The sequence below is a fragment of the Rhinatrema bivittatum genome, chromosome 17 (assembly GCF_901001135.1).
Source record: "Rhinatrema bivittatum chromosome 17, aRhiBiv1.1, whole genome shotgun sequence".
NCBI classification, from domain to species: Eukaryota; Metazoa; Chordata; class Amphibia; order Gymnophiona; family Rhinatrematidae; genus Rhinatrema; species Rhinatrema bivittatum.
Genome location: NC_042631.1, coordinates 37,622,438 through 37,640,307, shown reverse-complemented (window position 1 = coordinate 37,640,307; position 17,870 = coordinate 37,622,438). Strand labels below are relative to the sequence as shown.

Here is a 17,870-nt window from a genome sequence, read left to right as displayed (position 1 = left end):
CACCTAGATTTGTCAATATTGCACCATTCCTCAAAAAAAAAAAAAAAAACCAAAAACTGTTTAAACTCTGTCCAGTTCCTCGGGCAGTGTTGGAGAACAATCTTCAAGTCACGCCACAGATTTTCCATTGCACCGAGGTCAGGGCTCTGACTGGGACACAACAACATTTACCTTTCTGACACTTAGCACTCCTGTGTAGCTTTGGGTCATTGTGCTAAGGTGGTGAACTTCTGTCCCGGTTTCAGCTTCCTTGCAGAGAGCAGGTGGTTTTCCCCTCAAGGACTTTGCTCTATTCATTGGTCCCTTCTATCCTGACCAGTCCCTGTTCATGATCACCCCCATACCACGCTGCTGCTACCACCTGCTTAGGGTGATGTGCCATTTGCAGGTGTAGTGCGTCGCATTCAGGCCAAAAACGTTTTATTGTTATTTTTAACAGACCACATTTTGCCACCTGGCTACAGGATCCCCCCCCCCCCCCCCTGCAGATTTCAAATGGGACTCAAGGTGGGCTTTAAGTATTGGCTTCCTTCTTGACAGCCTACCATACAGGCCAGACAGGAGGTGTGCTTGGGATACCTCCACATGCATATTTTGACCCGTCTTAGCTTTTCTCTCTCAAATTTGCTATTGGCTTACCTCCCTGATCAGTCTCCTTGCTCAGTCATCCAGTTTGGAGGGGCAGCCTGATCTAGGCAGTGCCCCAATAAATAACGGATTTAGCTGTGCTCAGAGAGACCTTCAAGGACTTTGCAATTCTTTTATGCCCATCCCCAGATCTGTGCCTTTCCACAACTGCCCAGGAGCTCTTCAGCGCTTGTAGTTAGGTCTTTGTTTTGAAATGCAGCGCCCAGCAGAAAGAACCAAAACAGGAACTGCCAAACATATCCTGTCATCATGCGAATCCGTACGAGTTAATCACACAAGTGGCACCAATTTACCTGATGATTTTCAAAAACACACCCAGAAAATATAGCATATTATGCATGCAAGTATCCTGTATTTTATAAAAGTAAAACAAACACACATGTATGTTCTCTTTTGTGCATACACATACCCATGAATAAATGAACCTCTAGGGCATTCTGGGCAGGTTACCAGTTACTCGCATAAGGTGCTATTTTCAAACACACTTACATGTGATTATTTTCCAATCTACTCATATTTTTTCACCCCTAATTACCTGGCTGAGAGGTCTGGGGGCAGGGCAGAGAGAGTCTTTATGAACCGGAGAAGGACTGAGCGAACCTGTGGCCTAACTGGTAAAATTTCCTCATCGCGTGCATGTTTTAAAATTGGCCGACTGGCGTGTGTAAATCAGGACTTTCGTAAGTCCTAGTTTACTTTCACACCTAAAATACATCCATCGATACACGTGGTTTCAATGCACACGTAATCCTACATACGCATTTATGCTGTGCGGTAAAATTGCGCATATTTTATGAAACGTGCACAAATCCGATGGTTAAATTATTCTTATCTGATCATTTTTTTTTTCTTCTAGTACCTCGCTAGACCAGTCCATTACACTAGGATTTCCCACTCTTCAGCTGCCAGAGACGGAGGGGCATGCCCCCCCCTGATGACTTAATTCCTGGACATAAAGAGGGGGAGGAGGGAGTGGTCTTAGGCCTTACCAGTGGCTCCTGTCAAAGCAACCAACCAGAGAAGGATCCTATTTTGTGCCCATCATGTATTGCATTGCTACTACATGCAATAGAGATCTCCATCTATGCATGCGGGGTTATTTTTTTGCCCCTTCTCACTCCCTCCCCTCTCAGGGGAGGGCAGAGATAGTGGGCGAGAGAATGGAGGGGGCTCGTTTTCTGCTTCTTTTAGGGTGGGGCTTGGACTGGTCTAGCAGTACTCAAGGAAACAAAGTTATAAGGTAAGAATAGTTTAACTTTCTTTTCTGTCTGCTAGACCAGTCCTTTACACTAAGGCAGGAGTCCCAGTAACAAAATACTTTTGGTGGGGGTCTAGTGGGCAAAACCATCTCATTTTCTTTATCAACTTGTGCACTTTTGGGAACAGACCTCCTACGAACACCAGGACTTGAGAAGGCACTAAATTGCTCTTTATGTAGTTTACCACCAAGCCCAGTTTTTCTAAGAGCTGGATCTCTGTGGCCGAGGGCTATCGATTTTCCTGTGCGGTTTTTGATCTGATAAGCCAGTTGTCAGAGATGGATGAATCAGCATCCCCTGCTTGTGCAGTGTTGCTGCTACCACCGTGACCTTGGTGAAGGTTCTTGGTACTGTAGCAAGTCCAAAGGGAAGGTCCAAAACACAAAGGGATGGCCCAAAACACAAAGCTGAAGAAGTCTCCGAAAGCTGGGTCTCACGGGGATGTGGAGGTAGGCCTCCGCCAGGAACGCCCCCTTACGTTTGCCATTTCCGAGCAGAGGATTTCCATCCTGCAGTGGGGTACTTTTAGGGGTCTGTTGAGCCCTTTTAAATGCAACACAGGATGAAATATGCCATCTTTCTTTGGCACTACAACATAAATGGAATATGCTCCCTGCCACCTCTCTTGGGGTGGAACCAGAGCTATGGCTTGTCAGGCCTGCAACTTCTTTAGAAACTGCTTTCGTTCTCACTTGCAACAAGAAATCAGAAATATATTTGGATTGAGGCGATGCATTCGGGTAGGTAGGCCCTTGCAATTATCTCCAGAACCCACTGGTCTGATGAAAGCTGGATCCATGCCCCAAAATACCTTGCTAGGTATCTACCCATTGGGATTATTCGAGGAGAGGCTCACTGTATATCATTGGTGGGGGAGATTGCCACCTATCCCCCGCAGAAGGGTCTGTTCTTGGTCTCTTAGCCTCCCAAAAAAACTGGGACCTGCCTCTTGCCCACCCCCCCATGAACCACCCAGGGTACTGCAGCTTTGGTCTTATGCTGATCTCTAAAGGGCTAGCATGCCTTAATCTTCTGGGAGTCTTTGACGCTCCCCAACTCCTACTAACTTCTCTAGTTCTACTCCAAATAGGCCCCCTTAAAGGGGAGCTTACACAGCCAGGCCTGACTGGGAAGCTACAGAAGTCTTCTGGTCACTATGCCTGTGGTCACCGACCTTGCAGATAGCCTAATCAGGTTGTATAATGTATCAGGCATGCAGTTTCCTTGCTTTAGGGAAGTTGCTGGATCACATGCTAGACTGTGCACCCAACGAACCCCCCCCCCCCCCCCCCCGCCCCCTCAGATAGATGCCTGAATTGCCCTACAGTCTGTTGTAAAGCTTTGTTTGAGCATGGATTCTATCTTCCGATCCTGCGAATCCTTCAGAGCTGGGCCTCCCCCTTCACCGGAATGGTGGTCCTGTGCACCACTGCAGAGACTGAGGCGACCACCTTCAGAATCCATAGCAGCCTCTCCTTTTCTTCTGCCGGTAAAGGATATAGTTTCCCCCCCATCGTATTGCTCCCTTTGAAGCCTTCTAACGGCAAGGCCCAATCCATTAGCACCATTTTAATGCATTTTACTTCCAGGCTATCAGGCAACAAAAAAAAAAAAAAAAGATGAACATTTTGAATGGGGCATAGACTTTTTATAACTACTGTAAACAACGTGCAAGCATTTTCAGTGAATAGGAGTTTCTAGAACCAGGCGGTCCTGAGAGGTGGCTGAAAGAAGGTCGACTGAGGAGGATCATTAGAAAATATATTTCTTCACAGGAAGAGTGGTGGAAGCATGGAACAGCCTCTTGGTGGAGGAGGCAAACTAACAAAATTCAAGGGGACATGGGATAAGTGAAGAGGATCCTTAGCTGCAAACTGAAAAGGAAGCCTGTGATCAATTGGGGGCCTATGGCACTGTAACAAGAATTACGTTGAGCCTTCTAGACAGGCCTTATGGCCTCCTATTCTATTTCTGTAGTCTACTGCACTACAAGATCCTATTGGAGAATCAAATGGTTAATGCTGGAATGTTTCAGAATCCATATTATAATTAACCTCTCCAATGCCTTGTGCATTTTATAATCACTGGTGTGATCACATGCTCTACACGTGGTAAGAGAAGAGATGACCCAAAGTGCGACTATGTTCATGAGTCTGTCACAATCCATCAGCCTGCCCATGAAGACCTCTGCCTGGAGGTGCCTCGTTCCTCCATGGGACATTTCAGAACACCACTGAACAAATGGACAGACCTGAGATCTAAATATATGAGGCTTCTCATGTCATATAAACGAGACAGCAAGTATGGGGAAGAGCTCCACAGGCTAGAAATGTTTGCTTTTCCCTGGAATTTAAGATGCAAGGTGCTCCAAACAGGAACTTCCACTTGGGTCTCACCGTATTCAAACAACTATAGGAGGTGCAGGAATAAGAGGACAGTTTCTCACATCTACACCCCATCCTGCTCCAGGGAGAGGAGCCTCAGAGCACAACTACTGATAAATGTCTACCCTCTGTGGGCTGACAGACCCAGTCTCTGCTCTCCAGCTTCCCAACAACAGATTCATTTTAAAAAGGGCAAACCATTTTCTATTTTATTCTCTTTACTAAAATCTACCATTAAACATGAACAGATAATGGGTTACTATATCACACCATCTAGCTTTCTTTTTTATTTGTTCTGCTTCCTAGTTACGTTATCACAAGGCACTACACAGAAACATAGAAATGGCAGAAAAGGACCAAATGGTCCATCCAGCCTGCCCAGCAAGCTTATTAGTAGTAACTGCTGGCCATACAAGCCAATTATCAGTTTCCCAGACTGTCAAAGTCAGGGCCCTTGTTGGTTGCTGTTTGAGACCAATTCCCTGTTACCTTTTGCCATTGAAGCAGAGAGCAATGTTGGAGTTGCAGCAACAGCATTAAGGCTTATTGGTCAAGGATAGTAACTGCTGTATCGCTAAGTTACTCCCATGCTTATTTGTTTTCCCAGACTGTGCAATTCAATGTCCTTGTTGGTTGCTGTCTGAGTCTAATTCCCCTTTCCCCCTGCCTTTGAAGCAGAGGAGTAATGATAGAGTTGCATCAACAGTATAAAGGCTTATTTATTGGTTAAGGGTAGTAACTGCCATATCAGCAAGCTACCCCTATGCACTTTTTTCTTTATCCCATCCTCTAGCCTTAAGGGATCCACAGTGTTTATCCCATTGCCCCTTTTAAATCTTTTTCTATTTTGTCTTCACCACCTCCTCCGGAAGGGCATTCCAAGCATCCACCATCCTTTCTGTGAAAAAATATTTTCTTTTTTTTTTTGAAATTTGTATTTTATTAGAAACCAAGTAACAGACAAAGTGAAAATACCACTCCATGATTCAGAAGATAATAATGTACAGAATGACACAGTATACACTCCAGAGAATGCAAAGTGAAGGTCACAGAACCTGTAGAAAAGCATGCGATACCTTAGTGATGCTCAGCGCTCGCAGATATTTGTTCAGCCGCCTATGACTAAGTGGCCCAATGTTGGGCATCGAGAGTGCAGCTATGTCACTATATGGCGGGGTATAGTCATGTACCAGGAGCATCATATTATCTGTCAACAACATGGTAGCATTGACTAACTGATAAATAAAAACTAAAAAACTTGGAACTTTGATGTCGTCTTCACAATCATTTCCGCATTGGTAACCCATCCCTCCCTTACCCATCCCACCCGCCCCCTCCCCCCATCCAGCTCGTCCTATATATTCTGGTCGAATCCTGTCCTCGAAGTACTCATAAAGGCCTAATTTTTAAGAGGGGTGTGAAACTAAGATGCCATAGCTAGAAGGACGAAAAAATATTTTCTAATGTTGGTCCTGAGTCTTCCTCCCTGGAGTTTCATTTCGTGACCCCTAGTTCTACTGATTTCTTGCCAACGGAAAAGGCTTGTCGATGATTGTGCATCATTCAAATCTTTCAGGTATCTGAAGGTTTGTATCATATCTTATCTCCCCTGCACCTCCTTCTCTTCCAGGGTGTACATCTTTAGGACATTCAACCTCTCCTCATAAGTCATCTGGGCCACTTCCATCTAGTCTCTGTCCCTTTTGAAATATGGTCTCCAGAACTGAACACAGTACTCCAGGTGAGGTCTCACCAAGAACCTATACAAGGAGATCATTGCCTCCTTTTTCTTACTGGTTATTCCTCTTTCAATGCAGCCCAGCAGTCTTCTGGATTTTGCTATTGCCTTGTCACATTGATCACCGTCTACAGATCGCTAGACACTATCACCCCAAGGTCTCTCTTGTTCCGTGCACAACAGCCCTTCACCCTCCCATCAAATACAGCTCTTTTGGATTACCATACCCCAGATGCATGACTCTGCACTTCCTGGCATCGAATCCCAGCTGCCAGATCTTCACCCATCATTCAAGCTTCCTTAAATCATCTCATTCTCTCTATTCCTTCCGGCATGTCCACTCTGTTGCAGATCTTAGTATTATCCACAAATAGACAAACTTTACCTTCTATCCCTTCCGTAATGTCACTCAAAGATATTGAACAGAACTGGTCCCAACACCGATCCCTGTGACACTCCACTTTTCACTGTTTCTCTTCAGAGCAGGTTCCATTTACTATCAAACACTGTCTATTCGTCAAACCAGTTTGTAATACACACCACCACCTTGACACTCGCTCCCAAGCTTCTCATTTTAAATCACAAATCTTCTATGTGGGACTGTATCAAAAACGTTACTAAAATCCAAGTAAATCACATGGCGTGCTCTTCCCTGATCCAATTCTCTAGTCACCCAATAAAAAAAACAAAACAAAAAACGACAGATTTGTCTGACAGGACCTTCCCCTGATTAATCCATGCTGCCTCAGATTGAGCAACCCACTGGATTATATAGTTCACTATCATTCCCTTCAGCAGAATCTCCATTAATTTTCCCATCACTGAGGTGAGGCTAATCGGCCTGTAGTTTCCAGCCTCCTCTCTGCTTTCACTCTTGTGAAGTGGGACCACCAAATCGCTCTTCTCCAATCCTGTGGCACCACTCCCTTTTCCAGGGATCTATTGAAAAGGTTCTTCAGCAGACCCTCCAGCACATCTGAGCTCCCTCAGTATCCTGGGATGTACCTCATCTTGCCCCTAGCTTTCCTAGCTCTTCCCATACATTCTGTTCTGTAAATGGAGTTTCATCTATCCACCCCCTTCCACGGTCTTGTTAACTAGCAACTGTCCTTCAATAGGGTCTTCTTTAGTGAATACCAAACTGAAGTATTTGTTTAATATTTCCGCCATTTCTAATCATAGACTGGCCTGCGGGGAATGCTGGAATGTTCCAGATGCATCTCTTTTAAAAGCATAAAGGCAGAAGACATCAGGAAAGAGCATGATGGCCACACAGCACAAAATACACAGATTTGTGGCATGTATCCAACACATTAGGCATGTTTTGGTTTTTTTTTTATTATCTATCCCTATGATTAATTGTGAGCTGATTTGTCTGTGCAATCAAAGAGTCCCCTTTTCGGTCTCATTTTATGCATGTCATTCCTTAGGAAATACTGGGACTTTGATTCCTGTGACAGAGTGTACCAACAACTCCTTCATTGTACCTTAAGGAGTCCAGCTCAGGTTTCTAACCCAATCCTCCTTAAGGCAGAACACCCTTCACCCTACCATAAGAACCCAGGCCTAGAAAACTTGAGGAGACCCCAGAGAGCCGGTTGGACCTCCTGGTATATTCGTACAGAGTAGCTTTACCTAACAATTGACCTGATACAGAAACAAAGTAGTAGCTCACTTTGCTTCTGTAAGTGTGAAGCACTGTGTAAAACAAAGGTTTGCACCAGAACTGGACTAGTCAAGTCTCGTAGTGTGCCTGGTCTATCCCCAAGGCCGCAGCAGGCCCGAATAGGCTGCAATTCCATTACCTGCCTTTTTCAAATCCAAACGCAAGGCCAAGTTACAATTCTGTATAGTGAGTAGTTCCCGGCTCCCTCGAGCACTTACAATCTAAGCTTACACCTGAAGCAATGGGGGTGAAAGGACTTGCTAAAGTCACAAGAAGCATCACCCAGAGAAGAGAAGAGGATTTGAACCCTGGCTTCATGCTGTCCTAGCCACTAGGCCACACCTCCTCTGTGAAAATCAAATCAGGGCTGCTCTCCTCAGAGCACCACCTACAGAGGATTAAAAACAAGCTATAGGCCAGCTACAAAGAAATCAGATCAAAAAGAGGGGGAAGCAATATTTATTTCTTACCTATGCCCTCCAAAGTTCAGAGCGGGGAACAAGACAAGAATCATAATAAAAGCATAGCCAAGGACACAAATTAAAATGAAAACTGAACAATAACATGAACTGAGATACTGCAGTTAAATCATTACATGCCAAGAGATTCAGAATGACTTTAAATGCCTCCCTGAACAGATGTTTTAAATGCTTTTAATTCTGATATTTCGGACCTGTTGGGGTAAAGTCTTCCATAATGTAGGGCCAACAATGGAGAATGCCCTCTCATGAGTTTCTGATGAGGAGAAAGTATGTTTAATAGGTTTCAGCCAGAGAAGTGCAGAGATCATATAGCGGTGTATATTCTAATCCATGGGGTATTGACATTCGTTAGAAGGCTGAATCTAATGGTGCCTACGTTATACCATTAGCGCTCATGTACAGGGAACCATGGTCATGGCAATTTATGCCCGTTAGGATATGTGCTACAGGAAATAAGCAAACTGATACTTTCTAGAGCAGAGCTTTCCAAAGTGTGTGTCGGGACACATTAGTGTGTCGCCTGTAGTGTGGAGGTGTGTCGCCCGGTCCACAGGGCCGGCGGAAGCAGGGAACTATAGCAGGAAGATCGGCGGGCAGTGGTGGAGCTTATATCACCATGGCCCGAAGAAAAGGGTCACGTTCACTCCTCCTCCTTCCTGCCTGTGCAGCCCTGGAAGAAAAACGTTGCCGGAGCCGCGTGGACAGGAAGGAGGAGGAGCATCTGCTGCGTACAGAAGAAGAGCAGCATTAATGGGCCGTTGCGGATCCCACGTCGCGACGGCCCGAGAAGAGGAGGAAACCCGATAGCAGGGCCGCTGCGGATCCCACGTCGCGGCAGCCCGAGAAGAGGAGGAAACCAGATAGCAGGGCCGCTGCAGATCCCATGTCACGGCCAGGGAAGATCAGGGCCTCTGAAGAGCCCATCCTTCGGCAACCCGTGCAGAGGGACAGCATGTGCCAGTGAGAGCCTGTGCTTGAGCAAGACAGCATGTAGGAGAGTGAGAGAGCCTGTGTGTGTGTGAGAGTGAGACAGTATGTGCACGAGAGAGTATGTATGTATGTATGAGAGAGAGGCATGTGAGAGTGAGAGCTGTGGATGTGTGAGATTGCATGTGAGTGAGAGCCTGTGTGTGTGAGAATGTGTGAGATAGCGTGTGAGAATGAGAACCTGATTGTGTGTTTGAGGGAAGACAGATGGAGAGAAAAGAAATAGAAAAAAAGACCCTGTAAAAGGAATTGGCAAAAAAACAAGAAAGGAAAGGTGGAAAAAAAAGCCTGTGACCAACCGATTAGAAAACTAAGATCAGACAGCAAAGGTAAAAAAAAAAAATTACTTTTTAGTGATTGGCACATGTAATCTTTGGGAATGTGCAAGAGTAGCACTTTCTCTATGCCGATCTCACAATGTACGAGATCAGCATGGAGGAAGTGGAAGCCTGCAAATATTTATTATGAGATAGGTTGTGTTGTGAAACATTTTATTTATGTATATATTTAAGGAAACATACATAAATTGTTGAAATACATTTTGTTCGTTTAACCTTTAACTTCTCGTTTGCTGGTAGACTGAATTACTGTGTCACGAAATTATGTTTGTCTAAAAAGTGTGTCACCAACATGAAAAGTTTGGAAAGCTCTGTTCTAGAGTCTCCAAAAGGTATTACAGCTGTGGAGGGCTAGAACAGCAAGAGGAAGGGGACGTTAAAAAGACAACCTACACGCGGTCCTCTGCATACCAGCTCATTTAGAACCAGCCAGCTACACTCTACGAAGATAAACACAGCAGTAATCACACTCATGAACGCTCTTCAGTAACTCTTTCTGAAGCAATGCTCAAGCACACAGAGAGTGTTTGTGTTGTACCAGTTCCTCTTATGGTGGATGCAGCTGGGCCTAGGACTAGATCTGTGGTCCCAGCGGCAGAGATGCCAGCACTAGACAGCCGTGCTACAAAGACCCTGTTTTTTGCAGTATCTTTGTCCAGCTGAAGATCTTTTGACTGCTGTGTCCTCAACCCTGCAGCTGCTGGAGACTGTTCCATAGAAGCAGCTTCAGGCGCAAATCACAAAATGTCAATGCACACTGCTAGCCAGGAAGATCTTTACCAAGGTGAGCAATCTATGAAACTTTGATGGCGAAACTAGTGCACAAGACTATTCTTGGGAATCCAGAAACCATTACTCTTAATGAGAAATGACTGACCCTGCTGAAAATGGAAGGTGGTCAAGCTTCAGTGCGACTCATGTGGTCTGGGGACATCTTTTTGTCTCAAACAAAACAGGAAATGTCAACATCACTGTATTAAGATTTTAGGGAGTTATTTTTAGATTCCTGGAAGATCATTGTACACGAAGCTGGGGTTTATAGAGGGATCAAAACAATCCCCAATAATTGATAAAATGTGGATCATATATATATTACATTGCACATAGCAGGCCTGAAACTGTAGCATGCTGGATACTAATGAGCTAAAAGATATACCTCCATACTCTATTCTTTCTACATTTGTTTTCCTAAGAGATAAGGCTGGTGAAGGCCTTTGTTTAAACCTTTTGGGAGTCAGACAGTACCAGTTTGTTTAATTGGCCATAGCTTAATGAGCTACAGATAGCTATTGTCAGAATACTTGATACTTGCAGAAGCTGGATTAGAGCCAGAGAAAGTGAGAATAAGGATTTGCATGCGACAGTTTTTTTTAGATGAGTCACGAACGTGAGCAGGTAGCCAGTTCATGGAGTCTCCAGCTTCGTACAGCCTTCCGTTTTCAAGGAGATACTATCTCATAGAAAGAAAGGCATATGAGGAAAGTATTTTCTGTATAAATTCTTTATTTCTATCTTTGTTTTTGCAATAAATATTTGTCTTGATTAATCTATGAGCATATTAGTGATATTCATTTTTTTTTAAAGTGTCTTTACTGATTACACAATTTTCTACCAATATTTTTATATTTATTAAACTGAGATTTGCTTTTACAAGATTGTGTGTTCCATGACGTAATATACCACCACTCTGCCCACCTCTCACAATCTCCTGTTACATTTTCTAAATGGGTGGAGGGGAAACAAAAAACCCCAAACAAAAACCTTGCATTACGATCCCCAGCCATTCCTGCATTTCAAAATGGCACTGGCTGACAAGAGGCTTGTGCCAGTTCCAGGAACAGTACCGGCTAGGGATCGCTTTTGTCCCCTATGGATCCACACATCAGGAACAGGGATAGAGGATGGGGGAGGGGGGTATTTAATGCACTAAAAAAAAAAATCTTCCAACAAAAAATAAAAGCCCAGCCTCAATAGGTCTGGGTTTGTGACTGTTAGGGAGGTAGATCTTGAATTGGACTTCAGGTGGCAGAAAGTTTGTTGTAGCAATCTCTGTGCAGTGCTTTACTCAAACAAACATCATTCCACTTCAAAACCAGTCTGCATATATTTGCACTCACTGATTCAATCCAGGATGCACTTCATTCAGACGAGTTCCACTTCTGCAGCTTCTACACCATGAGTGCGCTCAAGAAGGGTCCTTCAGCCTAGGCTAGTTCAGGTTGGGTTGGGGGGGGGGTGTTTCCCCCAAATATTCTGCCTTTAAGGAGCACACTAAAAGGATTCAAGACTTTGAAAGTCAGGCAAAGTATTTAAAAAGGGGGGCGGGAATGCTTGTATGTAAATAAAATTTAAAAAAAAGTGAACATTTTGAGAATTTTGTTAAATAATCAGTGTATTAATTTTCCTGTTCTTAAATGTACCTGCTGTTGAACTATTTTAAAGATATGGAAAAGTACATTAGTTTCTAAATAGTTAGCACCTTTTTACCAATAAGTAAAAAGCTCTTTAACCAGCTTGAGAACAGAGTATAGCAAGCATTAGGCAGAGAAGCCAGCTGAAACGTTACGTGTGCAAACGCTCCTGGTCCATTCCAAGAAAGTCACTGGCATGATGGAGGAAGACCTAGATGTGGTTGCAGCCCAGTGATCATGAGGAATGGGAAATGTCCATGCCAGGACATACGTGTCCCCAATGTGTACGTTGCCCCGCCCCCAGAGGACACTGGCAGAGTTACCAGCCCCATGCGGAGCAGGGGTAAGTGAGAGATTTGTAACTCCCTTGTTACCGAGCCGGTTTCCATCTTGCCACCTGCAGAGAGCAACGTCTGGGGCCCCACACCCTGAAGTGGTGTCAGTGTGGAGACACCGAAGAGGCAGCCCTCGGAGGATGGAAATTGACCTACGAAGGGACAAATCCCAAGAGGTTCGCTCCTTCTTAGTGCAAGAATTGGAGGGGTTTTTCTATGAAATCTCAGAAGAGTGTCGATTTACTAATGGGTTTAGTCTATTTCCCACCCTCTGCGAAGGAGCATGTCCAGTGGGCTGGGGAGAGTTTATACTGCAGATGTTTTGATATAGCTGTAAAAGGGAAATGCATTCATTCTACAGATCACATTACTGCTACCGACTATCTCATGTGAAATTCAAGCTTTTGAAGCTTATCTTTGCTAACAAACTATGGTCCTTAGTATCTAAAGGATCATTTGTTATGCTATGTTCCAATTAAAGCATGAAGATCTGCTCCAAGGAGATTTACTACGTATTCCTCCTTTAGCCAAAATAAGACTGATCCGTACCCGTGACAGAGCTTTTACTAAGACCTCTCCACTGTTTAAAGAATTCGCTTCCCAAGGAAATTCATCTAAGCAGAGACTATTCAGGTTTGAGATGAAGAATTAAAAACCAGGGCCCCCAGTCTCCTGCAATTCTGTGGCCTTGGGAAGAGCTTGCCCGACAAGTAGGTTCTCGCTGCAAAATTGCCACAGGAGGCTGGGGGCTGGGTCGAGAAGCAGCAGCTTTGGCCTGGGCACCTTTCCCTCTCTCGACTGTTTGCAGATGCTGATCCAGGCAAGGTAGCCAGAATACAGCAGCAGCTGCTTCCTCTTCCACTGCACCTGGGCAGGAGGGCCGTGCTTTTAACCATGCGCTGGAACAACACTCCTAGCCCCAGGCTGCAGGGAGGAGGAAGTGGCACACTGTCATGGTTTTACATTACAGCTCCCAGATTGGATGAAGATTGAAGGGGAAAGGGAGTGGCAGGATTATAAGGGGGGTGGTGAGAGAATTGGTAGTGAGGAAGAAGAGTAGTGGGCTACGAACCAGGAGGCCAGGGTTCAAGTCCCACTGTCGCTCCTTGTGACCTTGGGAAAGTCACTTTACCCGCCGTTGCCCTCAGGCACAAACTTAGACTGTAAGCCCTCTGGGGATAGGGAAATACCTACAGTACCTGAATGAACTCTGCTTTGAAGCACTGAAAAAAAAAAGAGTGTGAAAAGCAGAATATAAATATCTAAATAAATTATTTAAGGTGTGTGGTGTTCAGAGATATAGGCTTAAGGGGATCAGAAAGCTCTCTTCTTGGTCTGAAACCAGTAAAATGCTCAATATTTGTTTTTCCAGTACTCACAACTGGCTAACCCACAAACACTTAGCATTGATTCCAGACAAAAATGAGATTATAGCGTTAACAGACAGCATTTAGAAGATGATCCCATAGTATTTAACCTAGCTGGTAATAATATGGAAGGTTTCTCCAACTCTTCTCTCAGTTATAGGTCCCACTTTATGGAAGGCCCTCCTGACACAGTTATAGCCACATTCAGAGGAACAGCTAAGTCTCTTTTATAAGAAAGCATTCAGCAACGCAGAATAGGTTTCCCTCAGACAGAATGCTAGGCTTAGTGGTTCCAATTTTATATTCTGAGGAATAGCTGTGTTAGTCTGCTGTAGCAACGACGACACGAGCTGGGTGGCAATAGGTTGGTTAGTGTTTTTGAATTGATTTTATCAATTTTCTTGTCATGAGTTTTACTGTACTGGAGTATAAACCAGCATGCGTTTTATTGTATTGGATTTATGTTTATATTTTGAATCTTGCTTTATGTTGAATATTTTTATGAATGTCTAGATATGTGCAGAATAAAAGTCTTTGAAGTAAAAGGTGAGGGAAAGTACAGGAATCGGCATTAGGACGTGTGAGAAAGTGGATTACCCTTCCAAACCCCCACCCCCCCCCCAATCTTCTAGCCTTCTGTCCCTGCCCCCGCATCCAAGATCCCCTCCCACAGTCCATCCATAGAAACACGACGGTAGAAAGAGACCGTACGGCCTGTCTAATCTGCCCATCCACCCAACTCATTCAGTTTTACTATTCCCATGCCTGGGTTCATTCCATGTTTTCTGGAGTTCAGACACGGTTCCCGACTCCACCACCTTCACTGGGAGGCTGTTCCGTAAAGAAATATTCCCTAAGATTACTCCTTTCACCTTCATCCCATGACCCCTCATTCCAGAGCCTCCTTGGCATGGAAACCTTGGCGGTATTTAGAACATAAGAACATAAGAACATGTCTTCCCATTAGAGAATATATGTTTAGATTTATACAGGGCTGCATTTATAGGGAAAAAAAAAGAGAGTGGAACTGTGAAGCAGGGCCTAGGGTCAGGCGTTATGAATGCATACAAAAGGGGGTTGAATTAGTAGCACTGTGAGCTCTAGTGCTTATCAAGGCCAGCATTGAAACCTTGACAACTGGCACTATTTCTCATAAGTTTCTAAAGTGGGCTAATTCAAGCCCTTTTTGTGTCTATTTTTTGCTTTGCAGCATCGGCTTCAGCATCACCCCCTTCTCCTCCTGTTCCCTGTAGAAGAGGGAAGAATCTGGATTAGGGAGTAGAGGGAATGCTCCGTCCCCTCTTTTCTGCAAGCTGCCTAGAGAGGTTAGGGCAGAACGCCCCTGCAGTTCTATTTCTTAAGTCGGAAAAGTAGTGACGGAACTGCGCTCCAGGGCGTTCCCCCCACAAATTAAGCCCTGGATTTATAAAATTCTATCCCCACATGTTTCAGAACAAAGACCACTGACCAGTTTAGCAGTCATCCTCGGGACCGACTGAGACCAGTTTAGACCCTTTTGAGGGTGTAGTCTCCAGGATTGTACACAGTATTCCAAATGAAGTCCCCAAACTAGAGATCTAAACAAACATTCTCTAAAATTCTCCGTTTTGCTCTCCATTCCTTTCCCAATAATCCCTAACATTCTATTTGCTTTTTAAGCCATCGGCACACACCAAGATGAGGATTTCAATGTACTGTCCACAGGACTCTTCAGCTTGGAGAAGAGACAGCTGAGGGGAGATATGATAGAGGTCTATAAAATAATGAGTGGAATAGAACAAGTAAATATTAGTCAGCTGTGTGCTCTTTCAAAAAGAGTGCAAAGTCCAGGGGACACACAATGAAGTTACATTTAAAACTAATAAGAGAAAATATATGTTTTTCTCAACTCAATTAATCTCTGGAATTTGTTGCTAGAGAATATGGTGAAAGCTATTTGTGTAGCTACATTAAATAAAAAGATTTGGACAAGTTCCAAGAGGAAAAGTCCATTAACCATTATTGAGGAGGTAGGAGCAGAAATCCACTGCTTAATTCTTGGGATACCACCAAGTACTTGCGACCTGTTTGGCTACTGTTGGAAACAGGATGCTGGGTTTGAAGGACCTCTGCTTTGACCCAGTATGGCAAGTTTTATGTTCTAACACAATGAAGATCATTTTCCAGGGTGGTGACTCCTAACACAGAACCCAGCATCTTGGGCCTATAGTTGGCATTATTTATCCCTTTACATGTGTCCACATTACATCTCCCATTTAGATGCACGGTTCTTGATTCTGGCAAGGCTCTTTTGTAGTTCCTCACAGACTGAACGGAAGCTGGGAATAAGACTCATCTTTTACACTGGATTTTATGGCACTTTTTTTTAGTTTGCTTTAATGATATTTTGCCTATTATCCTATGAGCATTTGGAAATTCCCTGCCGATTTCATGTTAAATTTAGATTTTATTGTGGATTTTTGCCACTGATTTTGTTCCTGTGTTTATGTTTCAGAAATGCAAGGGGGGGTTTTTTCTCTTTTTTTTTTTTTTTAAAGATGATGATTATTCTAGCTTTGATGTTTGCTTTATTCTTCCAAAGTTGTCAATTCAATGATTTGTCATCTTGGTGGAAATGTATTTCTATGTACAAGGTTGTTCCTCACCTTAGGCATCCTGAATGGAAAAGCACAACAAATCTCATGAAAAAATGTAATATAAATTGGCACAATGTAATTCATATTTTCTATGACCCTCAGAGGAAGGCTTCCAAAGATGAGAGTAACATATTGAGCCCTGTTCTATTTAGTGTTGTGTGCTCCATCTTGTAACACGTTGCTGGAGAAAAGTGTGTATGTATGTTACATATTGCTCCCCGTCCCCTCACCATTTTGTGGACTTTTCTTTTTGGACAGAAAGAATATTTCGATATAGTAAGTCATTACATAGCTTTGAGACAAAATACTCATTTAAAAATATTACAATTCAAGAATGCCATGAATTAAAAAGGATTAAAATAAAATATAAAGTAAAAAACAAACAAACTAAAACAAAGCCATGCATCCCAATTAAAGATTTGTTATTGTTTAGGCCCACTGTAAAGCCTAGTACCTGCAAGAAACATCCCACAGCTAAATCTAAAAACTCAGGTTCCATAAGAGATGGAATGCATGAACTGAGGACTCCTTCCACCCAAACTGGGTTTCTGTGGTCAGAAACCAAGTGGCTCCTATGCAGAGCCATGGGCACCTGCAGCTGATGTCAACATTGGGCCACCACCTCTAATCTGCCCCTGAAAAACCTCCAGCCATATTTAAAGACTGCTGTGGCCCTCTTTTGAGGATAAGTTACTCAGATGTTACATGCCAGCAATGGATTTCCTTCATTTGATCCCTAGCACAGCACTTTGAGCTCCTTGCTTACTCAGTTACAGAAATTCACTCTGATTGTACTAGCAACAAAGGTCTCACTGAAGACCAGACCAGGACCCTGAGAAGGAGCTCATCTGCAAACATACATCTATAGTACAGGGATAGCCAACTTCAGTCCTCAAGAGCCACAAACTGGCATACAATGGAGAGCGTGCATGCAAATCTCTCTCATGCATATTCACTGTGGATATCCTGAAAACCCTGGGCCTATTTGTGTCTCTCAAAGACCAGAGAAGGCAAGCCCTTATCTCTGCCAGTTCTGTGAGAGGACCACTCCCACCCACCTGAATAAAAGATTACTCCAGTGAGCTGCTTCACGATGGAGATTCGGGAAAATAGTCTTTGTTTACAGCCTTAGGTCTGAACAGAAGATGACCGTAGAAAAACACTTGCGTTGCTATTTTGTCGTGATGCATACGGGAAGGAATCCATGGTGTGGAAAAAAGATGGGAGGGTCACGCCGGAAAACATCAAATATAACGCTGCAGAGGATAGGGAGGACCCCATAGCTCCCCCAAAGCAGCCACATAATTTTATATATATATATATATATATATATATAAAGGGAGCAACCTCTGCCCTGTACGGAGACATCTGCTAAGTGTAAAACACGGACTCGCAGCTACCACTGTATCTGCAGAGCTTAACATTGCAAGCAAGCCCCGGGGGCCGCAGGGAAAGCCCGTTCTCACCTGATCAGGGCCGTGCAGGACAGTGCGAGGACGGCCAGCAGGAGGAGGCGGAAGACGACCATGGCTGCAGGAGAAGCAGACGACAGCAGCAGCGAGTGAGAGCCCTGGGTGCCTTTGCCCGCTGTTATTAAGGGCAATGACTGAGCAGTCTTC

The 17,870-nt window shown here is 44.0% G+C and overlaps 1 protein-coding gene across 1 annotated transcript in view; it reads right to left on the bottom strand.

The window, feature by feature from the left end:
• The window catches only part of CTSD (cathepsin D), a 48,795-nt gene extending 30,925 nt beyond the window's left edge, over window positions 1–17,870 (bottom strand). The window contains exon 1 of the mRNA XM_029582475.1: window positions 17,718–17,870. Coding sequence (XP_029438335.1) covers window positions 17,718–17,779 — 62 coding nt within the window. The 5' untranslated portion in view covers window positions 17,780–17,870. The remainder of the gene's footprint in view (window positions 1–17,717) is intronic.